This window comes from Myxocyprinus asiaticus, chromosome 39 (assembly GCF_019703515.2).
Source record: "Myxocyprinus asiaticus isolate MX2 ecotype Aquarium Trade chromosome 39, UBuf_Myxa_2, whole genome shotgun sequence".
Classification (NCBI taxonomy): Eukaryota; Metazoa; Chordata; class Actinopteri; order Cypriniformes; family Catostomidae; genus Myxocyprinus; species Myxocyprinus asiaticus.
This window is the reverse complement of record NC_059382.1, coordinates 38,812,808-38,839,720: the sequence shown is the minus strand read 5'-3', so window position 1 is coordinate 38,839,720 and position 26,913 is coordinate 38,812,808. Positions and strand designations below refer to the sequence as shown.

The 26,913-nt window shown below is 36.8% G+C and overlaps 1 protein-coding gene across 2 annotated transcripts; it reads left to right on the top strand.

Annotated features, from left to right (window-relative positions):
• The first annotated feature begins 141 nt into the window (after positions 1-141).
• Positions 142-20,279, top strand: LOC127430002 (uncharacterized). 2 transcript variants are annotated; one of them, XM_051679394.1, is made up of 5 exons: positions 142-300; positions 6,679-6,937; positions 7,139-7,163; positions 9,151-9,325; positions 17,371-20,279. In XM_051679394.1, exons 1-5 carry the CDS (start codon positions 258-260, stop codon positions 17,724-17,726), a joined length of 858 nt encoding a protein of 285 aa, XP_051535354.1. In that variant the 5' UTR covers positions 142-257; the 3' UTR covers positions 17,727-20,279. The 2 variants fall into 2 exon arrangements, with proteins under 2 accessions (XP_051535354.1, XP_051535353.1); XM_051679393.1 differs by having other exon boundaries at positions 7,139-7,172.
• Positions 20,280-26,913: the final 6,634 nt, after the last annotated feature.

The following is a 26,913-nucleotide window of genomic DNA, read 5'->3' as shown; positions in this document are numbered from 1 at the left end:
ATCTGATGTGTCGGCCTCCAGATCAGTGGAATTTTCTCCTGGTTTGGATCATGATTGGCAGCTCATGGGAGCATGTGATGTTTATAAGTACTGGTGCAGTTGCTACAATCCCATAATGCTCTGCTCAGCAGCTGAGATTGGGCAGTGCCTGCTAGAATGTCCTAAATGAGTCAGGATTATGTGTCTCTCTTGCTCAGATTGAGAGTAAAGCCACGGCTTGAGCGCTTTGTATCTCTGCTGCTTGGCTGAGCACAGGAATGAGCACAGCAGTGGTACACAGAGGATTCCTCAGGAAATATGGTAAAGTGAACACTTTCTCATTTTCTCTTCTTTCTACTTCCTGCACTCCAGCTGTGATGGCCAACTGTTTTTCTGTACTTCTATTATATCATCATTGAACTCGTTTTGAATGTGGTAAATCATTTGCATTTTTACTGCAGTGAAACTGTCATTATAGAGCAATATGAATATATTATGACCTGCTTTTGATGCATGGCCTGTATCGGCAAGATGGAGATGTGGTCTTGTAGAAAAACACAGCTCACTGATTGAAGATTAAAAAAATGTGACAATCTATTTGATTATGTCAAATATTACCAACATTAAGGACAAAATATATTACTGAATTTAACATCAAATCAAGAGCTGTGACACTTTTCACTTTGCTAAAACACAGCTTATGATGACCAATGAGATATTATTACAGACAGTGTCTGTGCTAACCAGACACAGAATTGTTTTTTTTTTTTTTACTTGGAAATTAAAAAAAAGTTTTATGATTTTGAAACATGTAAAACAAAGAAAGGTTTTGTCATAAAATGAATAATAAATATTTCAGATTCTGCATTATTTCCAGGTCACTGATCAAATGTAAGTTATTTTGTGACATTGAGCATATTAACTCCTCGTGGTGGCACTGTTACTCACCTCAATCCGGGTGGCGGAGGACAAGTCTCAGTTGCCTCCGCCTCTGAGACCGTCAATCCGCTCATCTTATCACGTGACTCGTTGTGCATGACACCACGGAGACTCACAGCATGTGGAGGCTCATGCTACTCTCCGCAATCCACGCACGACTTGCCACATGCCCCATTGAGAGCGAGAACCACTAATCGTGACCACGAGGAGGTTACCCCATGTGACTCTACCCTCCCTAGCAACCAGGCCAATTTGGTTGCTAAGGAGACCTTGCTGGAGTCACTCAGCACACCCTGGATTCCAACTCGCGACTCCAGGGGTGGTAGTCAGCGTCAATACTCGCTGAGCTACCCAGGCCCCCGTACTAAGATATTCTTAAATTCAAAAGCATCTTTTTTTTACAAGTGGTCTCAGATTTGTGGACTCCACTGTACATGTATTGCACATTTATTTAATTCCATTTTTATCTATACACAATTATAAATGATTGCAGCCAAAGTATCTATTAAAGTCACAGATACTCATCATTTCTGCACCACTAGTGCCACCGAATGGAATTGCAAGAATGCATATTGTTTTCAAACAGCTTTCCAAATACACCCCATCTGACACCGATTGAACAAACATAGTCCCGAGAGAGTATTTGAACACCAAAAAAGTTCATCTTAAAAGCACACAGATGAAGCCGATTCATGACATGAAAAAGTTGCAGTTTGTCACAAATCTGTTGACATGTTCTAGATTATTTCACGGGATTGTAGTTTTTTTTATTGTTGTGACCCCACACCTGATGAAGCCCTGCAGTATTCTTTAAAGTTAATCCACATGAGGTTTAAATAATCTCTAATCTGGCAGTGAGCTATTTGCATGGGCTCTTCATCTACTGTTTTCAGGCGTTCACATTATAAACTGTGTCAGCTCCAGCCGACTGCTTCAGTCTCTGTCTCTCTACCGGTGTCCTGTATTTAGGTCAAATGATGATGGTAGTGATGACAATGACAAAAATCATTACGACATTGACCTGTATTACCTGTGTTCTACTTACATTGGTCAAGGAGCTTGTATTATCAGTCAAATCAAACACTGGCAGCCAAAACTAAACTTCTCAGTAAACACTGCCATTTGTGCACCTTTGACTAAATATGGATATAATTAACAGGAAAAAAGTTTAATTCAAAATAAATAAATAAAAAAAGTTCATGAAAAATATGTAAAAATAATAATAAATGTAATAATACATAATATGTAATAAAAACAGAAAAATGTTTATTAATCATTAAAGAATTATATTTAATGATTGTTTTTCATTAGAAATTTCTGCCAATTTGTATATCCCCATTCATCACCATTACATTAGAGTTCAAGATTTTTTTTTTTTTTTTTTTCTGACATTAAAATATCATGCTTATTTTTGCAGTATCTCATAATATTTATATGGTCTCATCAAGGTGTTATGGGAGAAAAATTAAATTGGTAATTGTACTAAGCCAAAAATAAGTAAAAAAAAAAAAAAAAATATTTACATATCGACTGTAAATAATGTGCCGTGGTGCATAGATATTTGCTAGTTCATTAGCCAACGTTACACTGATTTTCAAGGCTGAAACAATTTTAATGTAGCAGAAAAGGGAAAAAATATCATCAATGTCTAAATTGATTCTCTTAGAAGGCAATTAGATTAAACTGAGATGGAACAGAGATGTTTGCTTTCTTACTTCCAAATTTTTATGCAGAGAAAAACACTGGTAACACTTTACATTGATGTTCCTTTTGTTAAGGGTTAATAAAGGGGTTCATTAATGACTAATGAGTCATTTTCTAATTCACTATTAATCATTTATATGCATCTAACATAAAAAAGGCAACTTTCATCCAGTACTTGCCAAATAGCGAGCATCTACAACAACTTACATGTTATAAATGCTTAATAAATAAACTTATTCATACTTATTTCAAACATAAAATGCCCAAATTCATGATTTATATCACAATGCTGCAAAACCATTTTATGTACGTTGTTATAACCGCATATTAATCATTTGTAAAGCATTTATAAAATACTTATGTCAATAATTAACCTCTTTATTAATCCTTAACAATGGGAACAATAACGTAATGTGTTAAAAATACACCCCAGGAAATATCATGTGTCTCTTCTAGAATTTCATATGAAATCTAAACGTCTCAAACTTTGTTCAGTTTTACTAAGATACCAAGTCTGCAATCAAAAGTTGGAGATCTCTATAACACATCTGAACTTTCCACATTAATGTTATTGTTCTAGTCACTTACAGTTTGTCAGCAGTTGTCTCATTTGTTTCCATTTTTATTTCTTAGGAATTTTAGGATACATTTCTGAGACAAAGTTAATACTATCATAAAACACAGCTGAGCAGTGCATTAAGTCTCTTGAGCTATATGACAGAGCAACCACTGAGTAATTTTATTTTCCTTCTTCGAAGTTTGAAATTTCTTTGTGCAAAAGATGTTTTGAAAGACAAATGTTATAGGCGTTTATGGGTCATACTTTTAGGATCGGCCATTGAATATTCCAGGGAATAAATTCCATTATAGTAATTCCAAAATGTGTATGTGGCCCTGGTACTTTGCACTAACAGTAAGAAAATATGATTTCCTAAAAGTTAAGAAGTAACCTTTTTTAAATGAAATGACACAAATGTTAATATATATATATATATATATATATATATATATATATATATATATATATATATATATACACACACACACACAGTGCTGTGAAAATGTATTTGCCCCCATCCTGATTTCTTCTATTTTTGTGCAGCTCTCATACAAAATTGTTTCAAAATACAGTTTTTAAATGATAATATTATTTATTGAAGCAAAAAAGTTATCCAGTACCAACTGGGCCTGTGTGGAAAAAGTATTTGCCCCCCCCCCCCCGTTACAAAATCCCCAAATCTATGAAAACTGCCTTCATAATGGGGTTCAGCTGGACTAGACCGGCCTGGGGTCGGATTCACGAAAAGTTCTTAAGAATAAATTTCTTCTTAAATACCACTTTCTTCTTAATTTCTAACTTAAGCAAAAAGTTACGAATATGTTGTATTCCCGAAAAAACTTCTTAAGAAAGTTCTTATCTTTTGTCATGATTTTTCTGAAGAAAAAACTTTAAGAAGCATTCAAATAAAAAAAATAAAATAAAAAAAAAATAAAAACAAATAATAATAATAATAATTCTTAAAAATTGCAGAAAATAACATCTTAATGTTAGGATAACATCACAGTTGTCTTAAATACTAAAAGGTAAGATGTTTAATGAATTTACTGTGGTTTTTCATGTTGAGTCTGAAGTCGCAATGGGCTGTTTATGCAGAAATGTGATTTTAGAACAAAAAACGTTTTTGACTGTTTTGTGTTTAATTATATTTTTATTTTCAGCTTTCAAACCATGTAAATGTTATCACCAAATTCAAACAATAAATGTTGTTTTGAAGCTTCTTAATGTGGTGACCGATCATGCTAATTCAAACAGATGTGCTGCATATAGCGCTCGCTCTCCACAACCTTTAGGATTCATAGAGACATAATAATTATAACATTAGAAAGCTAAGACTTTCTTTTTCACCCCCCATCAACATCCCTATCGGAGTTGGGCACAGAGGAGACAGCCTCCACCATCTTTCCCATTTACCCTGACGTGATATTATTATCAAGCTTCCCCAGGAGAACTTTTTACTTGCAGTAATTTCCTCAACAAGAACATCCAGCTCTTGTCTACTGAAGGTTTTTTTTTTCCTCCATGTCAAATTAAAAGTTATCAAATGGTTAGCAGCAAGTAAATTCTCCTATGACAGTTAATGTCGTTAAACTAACACATCTCATACACTTTACATTCAAAAAAATTATCGCAAAGTGCTTGTTATTTAAAAAAAAAAAAAAAAAAAAAAAAAAAGATACATTTAGTGTTACGACTGACCAGTGTTGAAATATTGAATTTGTTGTAGGCTATTAGACAAGACAAGCCCATGAGCAGGCTGATCAGACAATGTCAAAGTCTATCATTTTATTTTTTAGAAAAAAATTAAGATTCTTAACCCATGTGCATCAATTTAAAAAAGTTACTCAGAGGTCCTTAGAGGACAAAATGTCTGTGTCAAAAACTGCTATAAAAATATTATAGATTAATATGATCTTCCACTTTCAATGAGTAACATTTTTTAACCAACATCAGTTCTGATCATAACTTCCATATATTCATTCATTTTCAGGATTTTAACCCTTTAAATGCCAGTTTGTTTACATAATGCCACTGTTGTTTTTTACACACACACACACACACACACACACACACACACACACACTCTGACATCCATACCAACACACCCACACAATTTTAGCTGCATCATTTATTCAGTTGGCCTGCAGTGCTCTATAATACAGCAAACAGAAAATAGGGAAAAAGCATGTATTTGCTCCATAGGCTAAACATGAGAAAAATTTAAATTTTGAAGCCAGGGCTCCGGAATGAAAGCAAAATATCATAGAATTCATGATTTTATGCTTTAATGGCACTGGGATCAAATATTGCAGTTTTAATGGGTTTCAATGGGGACATTTTTGTCCTGAAGGTCCTGAGTGTAACTATTTTGTGTACACAGTGTATTATAGATGTATTATAGGAACTGAGGCATTAACACAGCCAAAATGATCGAAAAAACAAAAATGAAAAAGACAAATATTTGAGAACTTCTTAAGGATTTTTCAAGAATTGCACTTAGGAACATTCTTACGAACTTCTTATTATTTATCCTAAGAACTTTCTTAAGGCTTGTCTGAATTTTGCCAAAACACACCTTGATGATCCTCAAACCTTTTGGGAGAATGTTCTGTGGACTGATGAGTCAAAAGTGGAACTGTTTGGAAGACAGGGGTCCTGTTACATCTGGTGTAATTCAAACACAGAATTCCACAAAAAGAACATCATACCTACGGTTAAGCATAGTGGTGGTAGTATGATGGTGTGGGGATGCTTTGCTGCTTCAGGGCCAGGACAACTAGCAATAATTGAGGGAACCATGAATTCTGGTTCCGGTCATCAGTCCGTGAGTTGAAGCTCAAGTGCAACTGGATTATGCAGCAAGACAATGATCCAAAGCATAGGAGTATGTCCACCACTGAATGGCTCAAAAGAAGAAAATGAAAGTTTTGGAGTGGCCTAGTCAAAGTCCTGACTTGAACCTGATTGAGATGCTGTGGCAGGACCTTAAACGGACAGTTCATGCTCAAAAACCCTCCAATGTGGCTGAACTAAAGCAGTTCTGCAAAGAGGAGTGGGCCAAAATTCCACCACAGTGTTGTGAAAGACTGATCTCCAGATATCAGAAGCGTTTGGTTGCAGTTGTTGCTGCTAAAGGTAGCACAACCAGCTATTACTGTAAGTTTAAGGGGGCAGTTAGTTTTTCACATGGGTGACAATTTAGGTGTTGGATAACTTTTTTGCTTCAATAAAATATAAATAAATATATATATATATATATATATATATATATATATATATATATATATATATATATATATATATATATATATATTGAAAACTGTATTTTGTGTTAATCAGTTGCCTTTGTTTTATGTTATATCTCGTTTAAATTTTTGAAACAATTTTGGATGAGATATACACAAAAGCATATATATCCTGAAATTTCCAGGCCAAAATTGCATAGTTTCCTGAGAATGGGCCACAAACATACCCTGAAGTTTTATTTTGTTTTGAAGGGGGCTTCATGTTCAAGCAATGGAAGGAGAAGTATCTGGTATTGACGGTAGAAGGAAATTTGATGGTTTGCAAAGATGTAGACTCACCGCCTGACCAGGTGGTGGCGCTGCAGAGTAACTGTGAGTCCATTGTGGAGGGTAAAGAAATCCTGGACTTGCCCCGTTTACCCCCTGGAGGGCGCAGAGACAGCTGCTTTGCCCTCATCTTGCCCCAAGACAAATTCCTCCTGCTGCTGTCCGACAGCCCTGATGAGTGCAGGTGAGCTCACATGCTTGAGTTTGCTGAATAATTATCCTCATCATATAAATATTTATCGATGAAAGACTTGTGTGCTGTTAAATTGTACAAAACAAGCAAAGTACCTATGCTGATGGGTATTGCATTCATTTTCTTAAAAAGAAAGAGATATTTCAGCAGACTTGTTGACTGGAAGTGACACTTTTTTTTTGTTCCCAACAGTCAATGGCTGAAGTTACTCAGGAAGGTGAAGGAGGTGCGTTAATCTTTAAAACATCATTACCTTTCATTATCATCACATTTCATTACTACAACATATACAGTAGGGTCCAAAAGTCTTAGACCACATTGGAAATTTGGGATTTATTTATTTCATTTAAACCTGTAAATTAACAAAGTTTAAGGATTTCAAATTTGGTTTTTTTAAGCAAAGAAACGACATTAAATGAATACAAATGTTTTAAGATTCTGTACTCAGTGGCGGTTCTGGCTTACTTGGTGCCCTAGATGAGATCCGACGTGGTGCCCCCCTTAATAACAACAACAACAACAACATGAGAAACAGATCAATATTTAAGTCCTTTTTTATACTCTAAATCTCCACTTTCACATCTGAAAGTCACATTTGATGCCTGTTTAATTTCACTTTCACGTCTGAAAGTGTAAGTGGAGATTTATATTAAAAAAAGGACTTAAATATTGATCTGTTTCTCACCCACACAAATTTCTTCTAAAGACTTTGATTTAACCACTGGAGTCTTATAAATTATTTTATGCTGCCTTTATGTGCTTTTTGGAGCTTCAAAGTTCTGGCCAACATTCACTTGCATTTTATGGACCTACAGAGCTGAAATATTCTTCTAAAAATCTTAATTTGTATTCTGCAAAAGAAAGAAAGCCATGTTTCTAGAATGGTATGAGGGTGAGTAAATGATGACAGAATTTTTATTTTAGGGTGAACTATCTTTAAACTATCTTTAAATAAAAATAACGAGACAACAAATATAGAAATGAAGTAACTATACTGTTGATCATGATTATCTTATGTTTGTTCAGAATGTAAGAATACATTATGAACATTCATTATCTTAACCATAAGGCTGAGTAGCCTTTCAGGAACAACTCGGGGCACCTTTCCCCCATCGCGAACTTGCAAGCTCTCTGCGGGGGCGGGGTGGCACGATTTGGGGCACCTTTCTCCCAACGCGAGCCAGCAGAGTTCGGAGCACCTTTTCCCCATCGCGATCTTGTGAGCTCTGTGTGGGGGGCGGCTGATCAGGTACCCTGTGGTGCCGCCCCAGAGAGCGCTGCTGCCCTAGGCGGCTGCCTCTATCGCCTATGCCAGAATCCGCTACTGTCTGTACTATTTCTTGTACCCAGTACAAAGAAATTCTCCAGTTCAGGTAGTTTTTCAATTAATTTTAATTTTAGATTCAATTCAGTTTTAGTTTTTTTAAATATTTTTAAATAAATTTAGAAAAGAAAAGAAAGCAATATAAAAGTATTTATAGTGGTCTCAGACTTTTGCACCCCACTGGGTAAATATTATAACATAAAATAAATAAATTAAAAAAAATTAACCAGCTTAGAGGACATTCACAATCTCTTTTCCATCGAATAAAGAAAAATGACCATCAAAACATCAGAAGAAAACATTAACATGAAAAATCTTTTCAGAACAAATAATCAATATATATATATAATTTTTTATTATTATGATCATTGGATTATTTTGGACTATTTGGTAATTGCATTTGGCCATCTTGAGTTTACTGATAGCAATTAGTTGACAAATAACATACATGTCCATGAGCTTTTTCATAATTCAACATAAAGAATTTAGGTTAAAATTTTACATAATTATACATTTTTTTAATGCTGTTACTGTTACATCATTCTATTTCCATTTATTTATTTATTTTTGACATTGTTACACTGCATGCTTTATGCTTCTTTAATAACTGAAAGTGTTCTCTGAAATTTAAACTTAAAATTGTATATTTACATGATGAGCAACATGCAACATAAATGCAGTTTGAAGGCTTTTCTACACACGAGAAGAACTGGATTATTCTCGATTAATGTTATGTAATATGTCACATGGCAGTGCCTTTGCCAGACCCTATATCAATGAAAAGTGTTTTAATCTCCCATGAGTCTAACAGAATATTTAGGCATCTTTAATCTCTGGATTAGAAAGAGGTATATTTCCTATTCATCCTCTGTTTATTCAGGGTGTGACGTCACCGCTCGCCCTGAAGAGGCAGCAGAGCATCACACCTTGCATCACAGACAGAGAGCCGCTTCCAGATGTGTCCAGTGATAAAGACCCCTCGTCCCCCCACTTCAGTGACAAGGCCCTGAACTCCCCAGACGTCCGATCCAGAGAAAATTCCTTCAGACACAGAGGTGTGCCTCATTTTACTCACTCTTGCTCCTGCACTTACAAATATGTACTATGGTAATACCATGTTTGTTTGGACCATTCATACCATTCTTGGTGTACCAATACCATGGTATATGAATATAGTAATCATGCAGTACCATAGTACATGTGATCTCATCGCTGCACCATGGTACCACCACAGGTTTTGTAAGACTCCATGAAACATCACATTTCATTATCATTAGTATAACATTTCATTACAAATATAATTTAGTGTTTAGAGGATATTCATCGTTTTAGTCTAATCTTTTTTTATTGGAAAAACTGCTTTAAATAAACATTAACTGTGTTTTTTTTAGCTTTATGTCACTGTTTCTGATAATAAAAAGAGTGTTATTTAAAAAATACAGTGAAAACGTTTGCTGAATAATGAAGTTTAACACTCTTCATTGAAAAATGAATTTTTTGTCACTATGCCTACATTGGTCTGTTATTTTCTGTATACAAGGATGTGGCAAACTGTCTCATGATAATTCATACTAATTCACATGAGATGGCGAAATCGTACACGACAATGAATTAATTTGAGATCAACCAATCACACATGTTTCCTTCATCTCATTCTAAACCCTGATATGTCCTTTCTTCCATGGTAAACAAAACATATTTTCCAATTACAGTCATGGTACGGGGTTCGACTTTATTGTTAGGTTTAGGTATGAGGTTTGGGTTAGGGGTAAATATTAGGAAAAGTATCACAAATGCGTGTTCAAAAACCATACGTTTATCTTTCTTCAGTGGTACACAACAGGCCTTGTTACATTACTATCATGGTTAAGTTTGATGTTTCGTTCGTGAATGAATCAGCCTTTTTGAACGAATTTTTTTAAGTGAACGAATCGTTCTCATTCACTCTATACACTGACTCATATTTCTCTTTCACTGACATATTTCCCTTTCGAAGCCAGTGAGATCTAGTTTGAAGCGTGAAACTGCTTTGGTGGCTTTTCATGCCTGTAAAGACTGACTATAGCATAAGCCAATAACTGAACCAGTCGAGTCAGTCATTTGAGTCTGAACGAGATGAGATGTCTCATTCATGAATGAACTGAATGTACTGGTAAACTAATTTGCGAACAACATGAATGACTGAACGAGAGGAGGAGCTGCATGTCATTCGTTCAGTTTGGCATGTGATTCAGTCGCGTTCAACAAGGAGAGAAAGAGGTGAATGCAGTAAGAGTAGTTTATAGGTATGCACAAAACATAATCCCCAATTTATGAATGTGTAAAAATGGCTGAAGACTATACAGATAAAATAACATGAATTACAAATGGAAATGATCTGCTTTAATGCAAAGTGTAAGATATTATTAGGCTTTGCTTGACATTTTTCTCTGTCTTTGTAAAAATTAAGCCCAGCATTTGACAAAATATAGGGAAAATAAGACCTGTGTTGGTTATGTTTATGGTGTTTAATCTATTTTTAAACCATCTTCGTACATTTGTAGACATGCAAATTCCATTCGTGTTGCTTTGTCCTGCTTTTAAAGACTGACTAGCCAAAAGCATTCGAGAGTGGGCTGTGAAGGAGTGTATCATTGGTTTGAACAACTGAACAAACATACCTTTCACTGAACTAGTCAGTCATGTCATTCATGAACGAGCTGAATGTACTGGGAAACTCATTTGTGAATGAACTGAATGAATCAGTCATCTCATTCATGAACGATCTGCTGACCAGCTGAACGAGAGGAGGAGCTGCATGTCGTTCGTTCAGTTCGTCAATCATTTAAAACAAGAAAAGGGGCCAGATGAATTATGAATAAAAGTGAGTGATGACCACATATTACAATGACATACGAGCATTATTGAAACTCTTATTTTTTAGGCTAGTATTTTTGTCTATTTTTTGAATAGCTTGATAAAAAGTCATGCTCGGCAGTTCAAAATATGATAAATATGCTTTGTTGTAATTTGTGGGGAAATGCTTATGATGCTTAAACACTCTGCAGTGCTGAAGTATCTTAGTAGAATTGTAGACATGCAAATTTTAATAAAGGATAATTAGACTTGTTCTGGTCATGAATGACTGCTTTTGGTTCAATGACATGACTTTAAAAAATGGAAAATGGCAGTGTGCACGGACGCAGCTGCTACTCCAGGTCAAAAGACGGTGTTTTTTATGTAATCTAGTCTTGTTACTGCGTCTTTTAAAAACTTCTTCAACAACACGAAAACACCATGAAACTAAAATGCTACATGTTTATTATCGCCAAAGCCTTGTGGAAATCAGCAGAACATGCAAACATCACCCATCACTGGTGCCCATGGAAAAGCTACAAAGCCTTTGTTTGCTGCGGAAGTCAAACCGGGGACGGAAACACGGCAAGCGTGCTGGTATCTGTGCTAGGCTAAAGGCTAACCCCACCAGACCGGCTCTTTTGACAATACTGCTCTCTAATGTACGGTCCCTGGACAATAAACTGGACTTTATTTGACTCCGACGAACTACCCAGCGTGAGTAAACAACAGCATCCCGGACACTGCTATAAAGCAGACAGAGACACAACACAATCTGGTAAGACTCGCAGGGATGGCTTGTGCATGTATATCAACAAAAAATGGTGTGACAATGCTGTGGTAGTCTCCAAACACTGTTCGTCGCTGGTGGAGTTTATGTTTGTGAAGTGCCGACCTTTCTACCTGCTGAGGGAATTCACAGCTATTGTTATTGTGGCTGTGTATATCCCCCCATGTGCCTTATGCAAGGGATGCCCTTTGCAAACTGTACAGCGCTATCAGCAAGCAACAAACGGCCAGCACAACAGATTTTTAATTGTAGCTGGTGATCTCGACCATGCAAATTTAAAGACAGTATTGCCAAAGTTTTACCAACACATTAACTTTGCAACAAGGGGGAACAATACATTGGATCTGGTTTACACAACAGGGAAAAATGCATACAAAGCTGCCCCCTGCCCCTACCTTGTGAACTCAGACCACATCTCTGTTTGGCTAATTCAGCCTACAGACCACTTCTCAAACTCGCCAAACCAGTTCAGAAATAGATCACAGTATGGATCACAACTGGCTGTATGGTGTGGTGCTAACAACCTGTCCTTCAATGTGGGGAAAACAAAAGAGATAGTGGTGGACTTCAGGAGGTCCCTCATTGACCACCCCCCACTGACCATCGACAGCTCAACCATGGAGAGAGTCAGAAGCACTAAATTTCTGGGGGTGCACATTACAGAGGACCTCACTTGGACCACAAACACCACATCACTCGCCAAGAGGGCCCAGCAGCGCCTCCACTTCCTGCAGCGGCTGAAAAGAGCAAGTCTCCCTCCACCGACTCACCACATTCTATAGGGGCACCACTGAGAGTGTGCTGACCAACTGCATCACTGTCTGGTATGGGAACTGCAACGCTGCAGACTGCAAGACCCTACAGCGGACAGTGAACACAGCTGGAAAGATCATCGGTGTCCCTCTCCCCTCCATTCTAGACATTTTCCTTGCATGGTGCTCCAGCAAAGCCGCAAGCATCGTGAAGGACCCCACTCATCCCTCCCACAGTCTTTTCCAGCTCCTACCATCGGGCAGATGGTTCAGCAGCATTCGAGCCAGTTCTGCCAGACTGCTCAACAGTTCTTCCCCTAGGCTGTGAGAACCTTCAACACCCAGCAACCCTAACCCCCCATATGTAACACTGTGGTCCTGTGAGGCAAGACATCTCATTACTTTGTATGTCTCTACAAATAGCGGAATGACAATAAAGCTCAACTTGAACTTTAACTTAAAAGACAGTCATTTGGCACCATGTAACTTGAAAAAATGGTCAATGAACAAATCAATGAATGAATCTGAACAAATATTCAGAATCAAAAGGATTGAGTCACAGAAATGAATCAAAATCACCACCACTAGTCTGGGTAAGGTGGTAACACTTTTAAGTTAGGTTTAGGTTTGCATCAAAATACGTTTTGTTACCATGGAAGAAAATAAATATCGAGGGTTAACAATGACATGAGGGAAATATATGATATTGGTTGGTCTAAAAGTCGTACGTTTTCGTACGACCCTACTCGTCCAATTTCTTACGATTCTGTCATCTCATGCTATTCTTACGGCTTCTCATGAGATCGAGTTGGATGAGGGATGAGAAGATAGTGATTGTGACTGTCAAACTCCAAAAGTACCATAAAAGTTGTCCATATCACCTGCGCGCTATATTTCAAATCATCTAAAGCCATACAATAGCGTTGTATGAGAAACAGACCGAAATGTAAGTGTTTACTGAAAATCTTCCCTTTCACCCATGCAAATCTGCCGTATGCGTGTGAACGTCTTTTTTAACATAAGTGCAGCGCCATGAGCGCACCTAACACCATATACGGAAAAGGCTGTGGAGATGAAGAAATTGCACACAAACTTCATTGGTTCTTGAGTATGCTGTCATTATTATATTTAAGGGTGTTTTCAGACCTGTAGCTTGCTTGATTTGTTCTGAAATAAAGGCTTAAATTGTTACAATGTTGCATTTTTTTGTCACTGTTTGGTTCACTTTTGAAATGGAATATTTCAAAATGGACCAAAACTGTGTTAATAAAAGTCACATGTGAGCAAACTGTTCCCTCATTTGTCATAATGTTTGTGCGCTGTTCCGGAATTTAGCTCATACATTGATATATCGGTTAAAATGATATACCTGTAAAATGTGTCAACTGGAACAAAATATTCGAGTATTGTTTATTTTAAGGTTATGCAAAACGCCACCACATGTTACAGAATGCGCATTCCAGTCAGAGGTTGCACTGCAAATAAATATCTCCCTAATAATATCTCCCTCTCGTGCCTACACACACACCTAAACACATGCACAGAAAAAGAGCGAAACCTGTCCAAAAGTTGCTGAAGCTGTCCTACCTGTGTCTGTTCTGCTGCTATCCAAAAGAGAGAAGTGATCGTGCTAAAATGACCTCAGGAATTATTAAATAACTTGCATTTTAAATGTGCAACTATATCTAATATAGTCGCCAAAAGGCTAAATCTGTGTTTTGATGATGAGCAGTGACGAGCTGACCTACAGATTTCTTCTCCGCAGATCCATCAGGCATGCTGATGGTTTTTATAGGGATATTGTTTGGTTCGTTGGTCCGTTTGGTCGGATTGTGTTCTCACCAAAAGCGAACCGCTTCAGAGTTTGTTTGCAATCGGTCCGAGACCAGCTCGTCCAGATGATCTCGGACCAATCATTTTGGTGCGGATCTGAGTGCGATTGCCTTGTTCATATATGCCTAAGCGAACTGAACCAAGGGAGAAAACGCCCTAAATGTGTCCATGTTACAATACCTCTGCGCCCCCTGGGGTACCGGTATTTGGATTATTTTGGATTCAGTTGTCTCTATTTTCCTGAAAAAAAAAAAAAAAAAAACTCAGTAAAAGCAGGAATGGGTCATTTTAGCACTCATTCTTGCTCATCTTTAAGTACCATGTAAATACCATGGTTTTATTGCTTGTAAACTGCAGAATGGTTTTGTGAGGGTCCAAAAACAGAATAAACACTGTTTACTAGAGGTCAACCAAATTTTGCAGATACCAATAACTAAGGTGGTGGGAAAGGAAGATAACTGATTAATTAAAGCTTTTAAAACTGATACCCGACTTACAATGACGGGTACAGACAAAGAGTCCTAAATAAATAAAATCCCAGATCCATTTTAACATTCAACCAAAATCCCCAAAGTAACCAGAAACAAATCAGATTTGGTGCATAACGTGGGACTTTTAAGTATAATCAAGCCCAAAACACACTGCGGATTCTTATTTTAAAATTATGAAATTTGTAAAAAACTATCGCAACTGTCACCATAGATTTTTGCCGATAATGATAGTTCCAAAAAGCAAATATTGGCAGCGATTAATCGGTAAAACCGATATATCGGTCTACCTCTACTGCTTACAAGTGGATGATAAAGCAGCACGATCTCCTGTGATATCTATGCAGTTGTTTAGTGGTAAGCCTCTTGGCAATGGGATATAAACTCTCTCTCTCTCATCTTATTGGTTAAGCATATTTAATCATGTTTCTTTTTTATGCATATTCAGCTTATGATTTAGAATTCAGAGTGTTCTTTCTGTTCACTATGAGCAGTATTTCATGTTCGAGTGGCGATTGGTTTATGACAGTGGTTTTCAAACTGGGGGGCACCATAGCATGTCAGGGAGGGGCACAGAGAATTGAGACAAATTCAGACAAAAAGTAAATATATTAAAAAAAATTAAAAAAATACAATAAAAATTATTAATTATAATAGCAGCAAATATTTTTCAGCTTAATAGACTGTACTCTCTGTACCAGTGTAGATATCGTTTAGTGAAGGAGAAAAATTGCCTCAGAGGAATCAAAAGGAGTTTGGTTGGCATAATAATACAGTTTTATTCATATTGTAAAAATGATAATCTGATGCTCGCTGATGATGTAAGCGATGTGAGCCAATCAAATGACATATAGCCTAAACCGTCACCAAAAAAAATCTATTGCAACAACTTTTGCCTCAGTAGAAAACTTACCTGCACAAGTTTTTCCAGGATGCAAAAGGGATTTTTCTGAACGCCATGTGGAAAATCAGAAAATATGGGAAACAAAAATCATGATGTGTCCATTATTACATGTGATGATTACAATCATACAATCAATTCAAATTTGTTTTTGTCACGCCTGGAAACCATGCTTCTCTATATGATGATTGGGCAAGCTTTCAAATTTGTGCTACTTGGTGCAACAAACACACACACACACACATATATGGGGAAACAAGACAATCATTGAAATAGTGGTGTCAGTGTCTAACGGTTTTTAACATTTGAAAAAATCTCTATCATTTCATATTATGCTTCAAAATACAGGTCAGAGTGTAGACACTGTTAGACGCTATGCAAACATTGCAAACATACAGTTCTGAGCTTATTCGTTTATTTTTGTATTAAAATGAAGACACTTCAAAGTAGAGTGCCTTTTAGGAAGTCACCAATGGGTGACTTATACTGTAGTTGTCAATGCACACTAAACTAGCTTTAAAAAATATTCCGGGTTCAGTACAAGTTAAGCTCAATCGACAGCATTTGTGGCATAATGTTGATTACCACAAAAAGTCATTTTTACTCATTCCTCCTTTTCTTTAAAAAAAATCTAAAACCTGGGTTACAGTGAGGCACTTACAATGGAAGTGAATGGGGCCAATTTCTGGAGGGTTTAAAGACAAGTGTGAAGCTTATTATTTTATAAAAGCACTTACATTAATTTTTCTGTGAAAAACTGTGTGTTATTTGAGCTGTAAAGTTAAATCGTTGGTTTTTTTTTATGGTGTCATTTCCAACATTGTAGGGTTTTAGGGTTTACAACGTTGTGTCGTCATGGCAACGAAGTTGTAAAATTGGATATAACTTTACACCAAAAAGGTTAGTAAGTGATTTTATTACACAAAAATCATGTTAGCACACATATTGTTTATGTCTTGTGTCTATACTTTTGTGACAAGTCAAAATAAATATTTTTGGTAATCAATATTATGCCACAAATGCTGTGGACTGAGATTAACTTGTAATGAACCTGGAATATGCCGAGCTATTTCTACCTGATAAAAATGTCTTTCGTTGGTAAAACCTAATGTAGTCAGGTTAATTCAGTCACATTATATAATATTTTTGACTTGAATAAAACCACTTCATTTCGTACAAATAAATAAATAAATAAATAAAAATACGGTGGATTTTAGCTCGTTTTTTTGCCAGTAGTATTTGTAGATATTATAAATATACAGTTCTGAGGCAGGCCATTTAGTTCTGTTTAGTCACTGTTTTGTAGTAGTTTGATAGGTGGGCAGACTAGCAGCTTTGGAGCAACATTGCAGACACCATAATAATAAATCAGATCTAAGTACTCTTATCTCTATAAACATTGACTCAGCCCATACTGAGCATTCTTTAAGTAACTATTACACACAATGCCAACATGTTTACTATGTACACTATCTACAGCTATATCTCTTCTGAACTTTAGGAAGCATAAACCAGCGCCCTCCCCGCAGCCCCACTATAGCTCCGCCCCTTCGATCTGCAGACTGTCTGCGCCATGGAAACAGCAGTGATGCACGGGCGGTGAGGGCGGTGTGTCTTGTGATGGGCGGGGCGGCTGCGTCCTCAGCGCTGGGTTACCTGAGCTCCTGTCCACCTGCCTCCTCTAACATGGCCGTACATGCGCCAGACATGGCCCATTCGACAGCTTTCTCCGAGGTGGGAGGAGGCAGTCCGTACCACCCCTGCAGCCAGGCCATAGAGTCGCCACATTTTAACAGCTTCGACTTTGAGGGGGACTCTGATTTTGATGCTTTTGACTGTGGAGGGTTTGACTTTTAATGGAGTTGATTCAGAGAATTAGGGTTTAATTTATCCACAGGGTCCCCACGGTCATGGAAAACCTGGAAATATTAGGGCATTGGAAAATGTTGAATTTCACACCTGGATAAGTCATGGAAATTCATAGGTCAAAAGATGTGAGAACCCTTGATCCACTGTCTATCTGTGTTTCTTGTAAAACGGCTCTTTCCTCAGTTGAAGGCAGCAAACAGTTGGAATTATGAGGAATGGGTGAATTTACCTTGTCAAGCAGTGTTGGGTGTAATCTGATTACAAAGTAACTAGCTACTGTAATCAAATTACTTTTTAGCCAATACGTGGTTTTAGTGTACATTCAATTCTTGTAATGAGATTACAGTCACTGGATTTCCATTAAGTTATTTACTTTTAAGTACATTACTTGGGTAACACATATTTCTAGAATAATTTTTATATGTATAAATACATCTAAAACATCAGTTATGTTCATTTGTACGTCTGTTTATGTTCCTGTGACAGCTGAAGCCAAAAAAAAAATGTTTCATTAAATAATCAGTAAAGTACTCAGAGAAGTAAAAATTATAGTGGATCACAAACCAGGCCATATTTCACCCCAAAATCTAAATAAATAAATACAAATATTGTATCCACATATTTCTGTGACCATTGCGACCTCACACACACAAACACACACACATTTCTAGCATGTAGTGTTAATGGAGAATGTGCTTAATTGTCATGAGAATAAAATCACAGTGTAAAAAAAATAAATAAATAAAAATAGCGGTCCAGAAACACTACAATAATGTTCCATTTGTTAACAATAATAAATGCATTAGGTATCATAAACAAACAATGAACAATATACAGAATTTTCCACATCATTCATTAATGTTTGTCAATGTTAATTAATAAAAATACAATTGTTCATTCTTAGTTCATGTTAGTTCATTGTGCGTTAACTAATATTAACAAATTTACAACTTTTGATTTTAAAAATGTATTAGTATATGTTGAAATTAACATTAACCAAGATTAATACTGCAAATGCTGAAAAGGTATTGTTCATTGTTAATGTTAACTAATTGTTAACTAATTAACCTTATTGTAAAGTGTTACCAACGGTCCTAAGAAAAACCTTTTTTTTTCTTTGAATTTTGGGGTGAAATGTCACCTATCGCCTATGTGTTCTTGACTGGTGTCATGAGATTGACCCAACTGTACTCCTTTTAATTCATATGTTGTGGCTATTAATTTTGTATGTTTTATGTGTATATACATTATGTTCCCATATAAAGAAGTAATGTTACTGTGTTTGAAAAGTCTTATTTAACCCATTTTTTTTTCTTACTAATCCAATTCAAACTAAATGGTTCAAAGGTCTTGTCTTGGTATGATTGCATACACTTATCACTACCCTCATTGTATAAAAGGACTGTAATGTGAAAAGATGAATTTGCTTATTCGGTGCATTTTGAACTCTCTTCATGTGCTCTTTTCATTTGCTCACTTTCAGAAACTGTGGCAGTGTTTCAGGAGCGGTGCTGCACCGCTGCTGAATTATGAGTGCCGCTATTATCTATTGATATTTCACATGGCTCATTAATATCAATGATGTGACGCAACGTAAAACTTGCCAGCACCAGTCAGTTGCGCACTTATACTGCGTGCAGTCAATTGGGACACCTGTATGAAGTGAAAGAGACCCCACCATATACACTCATGTATTCACAGTGATGTCAACGTTTAGCAGCCCATCAAAGGCTGTTCACTAGTGCGTACACATACACAACAGAGAAGCAGGAGACCCAACATGATAACTCCTCTAGCGGAAAGTCTTTTACTCTGATAACTTCTTTGGCAAAGGTAGTAGAAATATAGGTAGAACTTATATAGAAATACATTTTTCTTCGGTGTAAAATCTGTTCTAGAATCCGCTCTTTGATTGTAGGAAAAGTAACTGTCGTTTTTTGCCTTCAGAAATTCAAAGAGATGACTGTACTTAATCAGTAGGATTACACGCAGATTATTTCAATTTAGCCCTATATAAATACATTTTTTTTTACAGATGTTACTGTTGCATCAAGTCAAAATCAATGCTATACTATCTAATGTGCATTTGAGCACCAAAATAATATAAATATATATAATATTGTCACTGTTATTTTAGTTTCTATCATTATATTTAAAATATTTATAAAAATATTTATTTTTGCCACTTTTGCTACCAAATCGGGTGCTGGCAACACACTCTCACGGCGAAAATGTCAGGATTTGTATGACTTTTAGATAAGGGGTTTGGGTTAGGGCATAATATTAATAAGTATGTCCTTAACGCCTCGTGCGCGGAACTCACACTTACTTCCATAATACCCATCCGGAAATTTGCAAGTGATAAAGTCGTACGAGTTTATGCGAACAACATCGTGCGAGACCATACGAAATAGACAACTCGTGACATCGGGTTGGGTGCTGGTGCCACCATCTGTAGAACTTGATGGCACCAGTGCCACTGCTCTCCTATGTTAGTCTGGAGCCCTGTGGTGACATGTATGTTCTGTTAGATAGGTTTAGATTTTCTATTGGTGTTTATGTTTAATAAAAATAGTGAAAGTGATTTTCTGAGTGCTTCAAGTGTCAAATGCTCCCAGTAAATTATAAACACACACATGACAAGGTGAACATGAAAAACCCATCTATAATGATTCTAAGGTCATTTTAAGCTATTACTCAATACGGCTTCGGCCTTGCAGGCTCGTGGATGCACGCACAGCAGAACCGCTGCCGGAAAAAAAATTCTTGGGGAAACACTGAACTGTGTTTCAATTCTGAATTTTAATGTGCGATACTTCTATAAATGTTATATTGGCTTCTTTTCCTCCCTCATTCCTATGTCCCCTTTTGCACACATTCTTTCCTGTGTTTGTGTGAGAGAGTTTGTTCAAGTGAGCACAAAGGTGAGGGTCTTTTAAATGGAAATAAAGTGTCATGTCAATGAGAATGTCATCATATCCACCTGTCATTCAGAGCAAGTGTGATCAAGTTTACAGTGTGTTAAATGACTCAACAAAGAGTGAAGCAAAGGATGAGAAAGCAGATTTGCTGCAGAAAACAGGAGTAAGACAGAACTGAGGGATGAGTACACTTATTTTCATGTCCCCTTTGGCTCACTTTCCTTAACATGAAGCATGATTTTTAAATTTCTGCAAAATATATAGGGGTAATATACATTAAACATTTGCAGGTGTTATTTGCACCTCAGTGTAAACAGTTACATATGTAGACTTTTAATGTAAATTATACTCATTATATAATTTAAGGCAGTTATTAAAGGAAATAACTTAGAAATCACTTTAGTTTCTGTATAGAGCTCCAACTCTGTCAAACAGCTAAACCGCAGCCAGTATGTATTGTCACAAGCCCGCTGCTGTTACGCTGCAGTTGCGAGTATGCACTGCTTTGGCGTGCGATGTGAAACAAGCGTGAGAGTGAGATTTCTTTTTTGTAGCATAGCCCCAGAAGCGAAAATGCAGATAGATTTGGGTTGTCTGATTCATTTCAATAAATAAGTTCTATTGAACTGTCTATTTTAATTAAAAAAAGATATATCAAATAACGTCTAAAGGCTGAAAAATATCAAAATACTTTTTGAGCTATATAGTCTAGCCCCAATTACTGGAATATATAATACTACAATAACATATGTTTATTTTAATTCATAATTGTTCATGCAAGGCATGCATTAGTTGCAGTCACACAAACAGTAAAAAGTTATTTTTTTGCTCAAAGGTCAGTGATTGTCAGTGTGTCAGAGGCACACAGCGTCTGAATGTCGGTCAAATGAATAACAGTTCAAAGATTCAAGGATTATTTGCTTTGTCATTCATGCAAATGCTTTTTGGGATAAAGCATTATAAACAGACCGTATCTGCATGTTAACCAGGCATGGCTGTTCTCTACAGCACTTCCATAATGGCTTAGCTTGCCAGCATATTTAGGTATCTCGGATATTTAAAAAAAAAAAAAAAAAGACATTAATATAATAAAAATCATACCCATCAACAATACATTTATGTTCCCCAAAGAACTGTCTCATAAAAATAGTTCAACATAAATGTGAATATAAAAGGTGCAGTGTGTAATTTCTGTTCCACTAGCGGCACCAAACGGAAATGCAATTTGTTTGTTTTAGCAGCCCAACGCAATATTGAGAACAATAACTGTCCCTAGAGCAGCTTTAGGACTCTCTAATCACTGTCTGGTTCATCTTCTTCCAACCTACAGGCAGAAACCAAAATCAGCTAAACCTGTAGTAAAGACTGTAAAGAGATGGACCAATGAAGCAGAGCTGGAACTACAATCCTGCACTGATTGGAGTGTTTTTGAGGCTGCTGACACAAATCTGGACGAGCTCACAGATATTGTGACATCATATATCAGTTTCTGTGAGGATATGTGCATTCCTACTAGGACTTATTTAACATAAAACAATGACAAACCCTGATTTACAGCAAAACTCAGGCAGCTTCATCAGGCAAAAGAGGATGCTTACAGAAGTGGGGATAACATCTTGTACAATCAGGCCAGGAACACACTGAATAAGGAAATCAGAGTGGCTAAAAGAAGATACTCTGATAAGCTGACAAACAAGTTTTCAGCTAATGACCCTGCATCAGTGTGGAGTGGCCTGAAAGAATTTACTAACTTCAAGACACCATCCCCCAATGTTATAGAGAACCAACAAATGGCTGAAGACTTGAATGTGTTTTACTGTAGATTTGAAAGGCTCATTCTCACACCCCACACCCACCCAGACCTTCACTTCACACAAACATCAACACCTCCTGCAACCCCCCTCCTCCCCCGTCCTGCTACTCAACCTGCACTTAAGATCTGTGAAGAGGAGGTGTGCCGTGTATTCCGGGAACAAAAGACAAAGGAAAGCACAGGGCACAGAAGGTGTTTCACCCATTTGTTTAAAACCCTGTGCTAACCATTTGGCCCCCATCTTCACACTGATCTTCAATAGATCACTGGAGCAGTGTGTAGTTCCATGCTGCTTCAAATGCTCCATCATCATTCCTGTCCAAAAGAAATCACAGGACTTAATGACTACAGACCCGTCGCTCTGATCTGAAATAATTTGAGAGAACAGTGTTGGCCCACCTGAAGGACATCACTGGACCCTTTCTAAATCCCCTTCAATGTCATTATCGAGCAAACAGGTCTGTGGATGATGCAGTCAACATGGGATTGCACCATATCCTGCAACATCTGGACAGACCAGGGTACATCCAACACCATCATCCCAGAAATTCTCCAGACTAAATTATACCAACTCTCTGTTCCCACGTCTATCTGTCAGTGGATCACCAGCTTTCTGACGCACAGGCAACAGCTAGTGAGACAGGGGAAATTAACTTCTAGCACATGTACAATCAGCACTGGTGCCCCCCAGGGATGTGTTCTCTCCCCACTCTTCTCCCTCTCCACCAATGACTGCATCGCCAAGGACCCCGCTGTCAAGCTCCTGATGTTTGCAGACGACACCACTGTCATCGACCTCATCTGAGATGATGATGAGTCTGTATACAGAAGGGAGGTTGAACAGCTGGCTCACTGGTGCAGTCAAAACAACCTGGAGCTGAACATGCTCAAAAGAGTGGAGATGATAGTGGACTTTAGGAGGAACACCCCAACACTGACCCCCCTCACCATTCTAAACAGCACTGTGGCAGCAGTGGAGTCATTCAGGTTCCTGGGCACTACCAACTTACAGGACCTGAAGTGGGAGACCCACATTGACTCCATTGTGAAAAAGGCCCAGCAGAGGTTGTACTTCCTTTGCCAGCTGAGGAAGTTCAACCTGCCACAGGCGCTGCCGATACAGTTCTACTCAGCAGTAATTGAGTCTGTCCTCTGCACTTCAATAACTGTCTGGTTTGATTCAGCTATGGAATCGGACATCAAAAGACTACAAAAGGACAGATCGGACTGCTGAGAGGATTATTGGTTGCCCTCTGCCCTCCATTCATGAACTGTACATGCCCAGAGTGAGGAAAAGGGCTGGAAAAATCACTCTGGATCCCACTCACCCAGCCCACTACCTTTTTCAACTGTTGCCTTCTGGCCGGCACTACAGATCACTGAGCACCAGAACCGTCAGGCACAGGAACAGTTTTTTTCCCTCAGGCTATCCATCTCACAAACAGTTAAATCTGCCACATTGAGCAATAATTATGTGCAATACATAGCTTAGTCTATTTATATTTATCCAACATACCATACCTCTAATGCCATACATTCCCTTGCATCTGTATATAACATATTTGTATTTGTATACTGTATATATATATATATATATATATATATATATATATATATATATATATATATATATACTGTATATATGTATATATTGTCTTTTTGTGTATTTCTATATATACTTATATTTTCTATTCACTTTTTTTTTTTTCTATTTTTTACAGTCTTATTGCTGTATTGTTTGTGCACTGGAAGCTTCTGTCACCAAGACAAATGTGTAAGCATACTTGGCAATAAAGCTAATTCTGATTCAAATTCTAATAATTATTTGTTTTAACATATTTGCATTATTTTTAAACTCTTGAAATTCCTGGTTGTTTGCAATTCATATGTTGATTTCTTGAAGCTTGAGCGGTCCAACATGTTAATTTCTGGATCAACCAGTGGTGTGAGTTTGGGGCGGGATTACATATTTGTCCCAAAAATGGAAGATGGGGAGGAATGTTTAGAAAACTTGTTTGAAAACAAGTTTTTAACAGGTCGTTATTTGACTATTTTTATTTAGTGCAGCTACTATTACAGAAATCACACACTGGACCTTTAAGTTATTAACAATAAACATAAGTCACAGATGTTTATTTTAAGTTTACAGAAGCCTCTAACAATACAAAATAATAATAACACATTCATAGATAAGAGGAACTTCCTAATATATTGATTATAAGCTATAGTTGGTAACGGGGTGTGCTAGGGGTGGGCTTCTGGGGCTCAAGCCCTGAGTGATTTTAGTAAAGCCCCAAACGTTTTTATCATCTTGAAAGGGTCAAAAAGTACCAGTACTTTGGTATCAAGTCAATGCTAAAATACAAATATATTTTAATATTAACCCCTCCAGCTCTGCTGCATATTTTGGCTGCCACATTCATGAAAATGTAGTAAATATATGAAAAATTAACAATGGTTTTAAATGAAGCTTTAGTTATAAATATTTTTAGTCAAAAATATTCAGTTCTCGCTGGCAGGAGGATGTCCACCACCATTAACCTTCTCTGGTTCAGTTGAGTGCATCGTCAGCATAATTGGAGAAACTTCGAGTAAATCCAAGACTGTAACAGTGATATACTTCCCTGGCAATGGGAAAAATCTTCAAAGAAATTAATAGAATGCCTGAAGAAGGTCTTTGACCAGAACGCTATAAGATATTACAGATTTGCAAGCTACAGTATATGACAGTATATGCTATATGATGCGATGTGCTTATTTATAGGTTTAACAGCATTACCATTGACCATACATTATCAACTTAACACGATTTACTGATGCCTAAATTATGAAATCTAAATTATAGAGCTCATTTCAAATAATAATAATAATAATAAAAAGTCCAAACAGTCACGTTAGAGGGCATTTTTTTTGTTTGTTGTTGTTGTTGTTGTTTTTTTTTTTGTTTTTTTTTGAGAAAATCAAATGCAAACTGCGTCTTTCCATGAACCTTTCACCCCATGTCAAGAACTTCTGCTGAAAAAATGATAAGCAAAGTTGGGAAAAAACTAAACTTAAAAAAAATAAATTCAAGCAGCAAATAAATGTTTCTAAATAATTATAGGCTATGGTTTAAAAAGAAAACAAAGATTTTTTATCATCATTATTTGTCCTTTTTATGTTAATATCACTCATGTAATTATTTGTTTTTTGTTTTTCATTACTTATTTAATTTCACTTTTATCAAAATGTAGTCATGGTAGTTTGTCTGAAAGAACACAACACGTTCGGAAGTCTTACACACGATTTACACATGGTCGGAAGCAGGTGTAAATTTTGTTCGTACCGACTGACGTTTTGAAAATATGAAATCTTTCATGAATCCGAAAATTTTCATCAGACTGGCTTTACAAATGATTTACACAAATGTTCATTCTGCTCATGTTTCATGATTGAGGCCCTATATGTTTACAATCTTATCATGAACATATATTTTTTATTTGTTTTTTATCCTGTCTTTGAAAGCCTAAAGTGGAAAAAAAACTTGCAAAAAGTGTTGCAAAAAAATAAACTTTCCTATATCACCATCTACTATAATATACAGATCCGAAATGCAGGTGGTGCAGCTGAGCACTCACCTTTGTGCTGATGTACTGTATAATATGTCATCATAAGCAGTCGACATAAATTTAGATTCTTTTTGTATTATTTACCCAAACAAGCGATGAGTAATGAGAAAATCGTTCATTTACGCAGTCAAAATCAGTTTTTCTTTCTCCGTGTAGCTCCCAGGCTGTGCAAAACTTTCCCCCTTGCCACCCCCTCCATCTTCTGCTGCTGCTGTCTGTCTGGCCATAAGAAAAGTCTCCTCACCTGCTAGAGCCAAAAACCGAGGAGGGATGGATGATAATTGTAGTAGTACAGTATGTCAAGGTTATCAAATGGCAAAATAAAATGCAAATGAGATGGATTTGAATCCCGATATTTTGTTATGGACATCTGGTATATAACTCTGAAAACAAAGGGTCATGTACAGATGTGATCAAGGAATCTGTAAAACATGTGCTGGGCATTTGTATTAAAAAAACAACAACAAAAAAAAAAAAAAAACTCATGATTATAATTATAAACTCTCATAATGCTATAAAAACTTTGGCAAACCCAACAACCATTTTTTTTTCTCCAAGGCACCTATTTTAAAGCTATTACAGCTTTCTGTATTTAACTTGAGAGCAAAGATCTTCCAATCTCACTGAGATATTCTTAAGTTCACTGACCCATCTAGATTCTTCTTATACCTGGGCTGATGGATTCTTTATGTTGGTTACTGGTGGCTAGACAGAAGAAAGGAGGTTAAGGTGCACCCTGGCTACAAGCAGGTAATTGGCCACGTACCTCACCTCTGTCCCATTCACGCTGGAACCACCCCCTCCTGCTCTGCTCCCTCTTTACAAATAAAAAC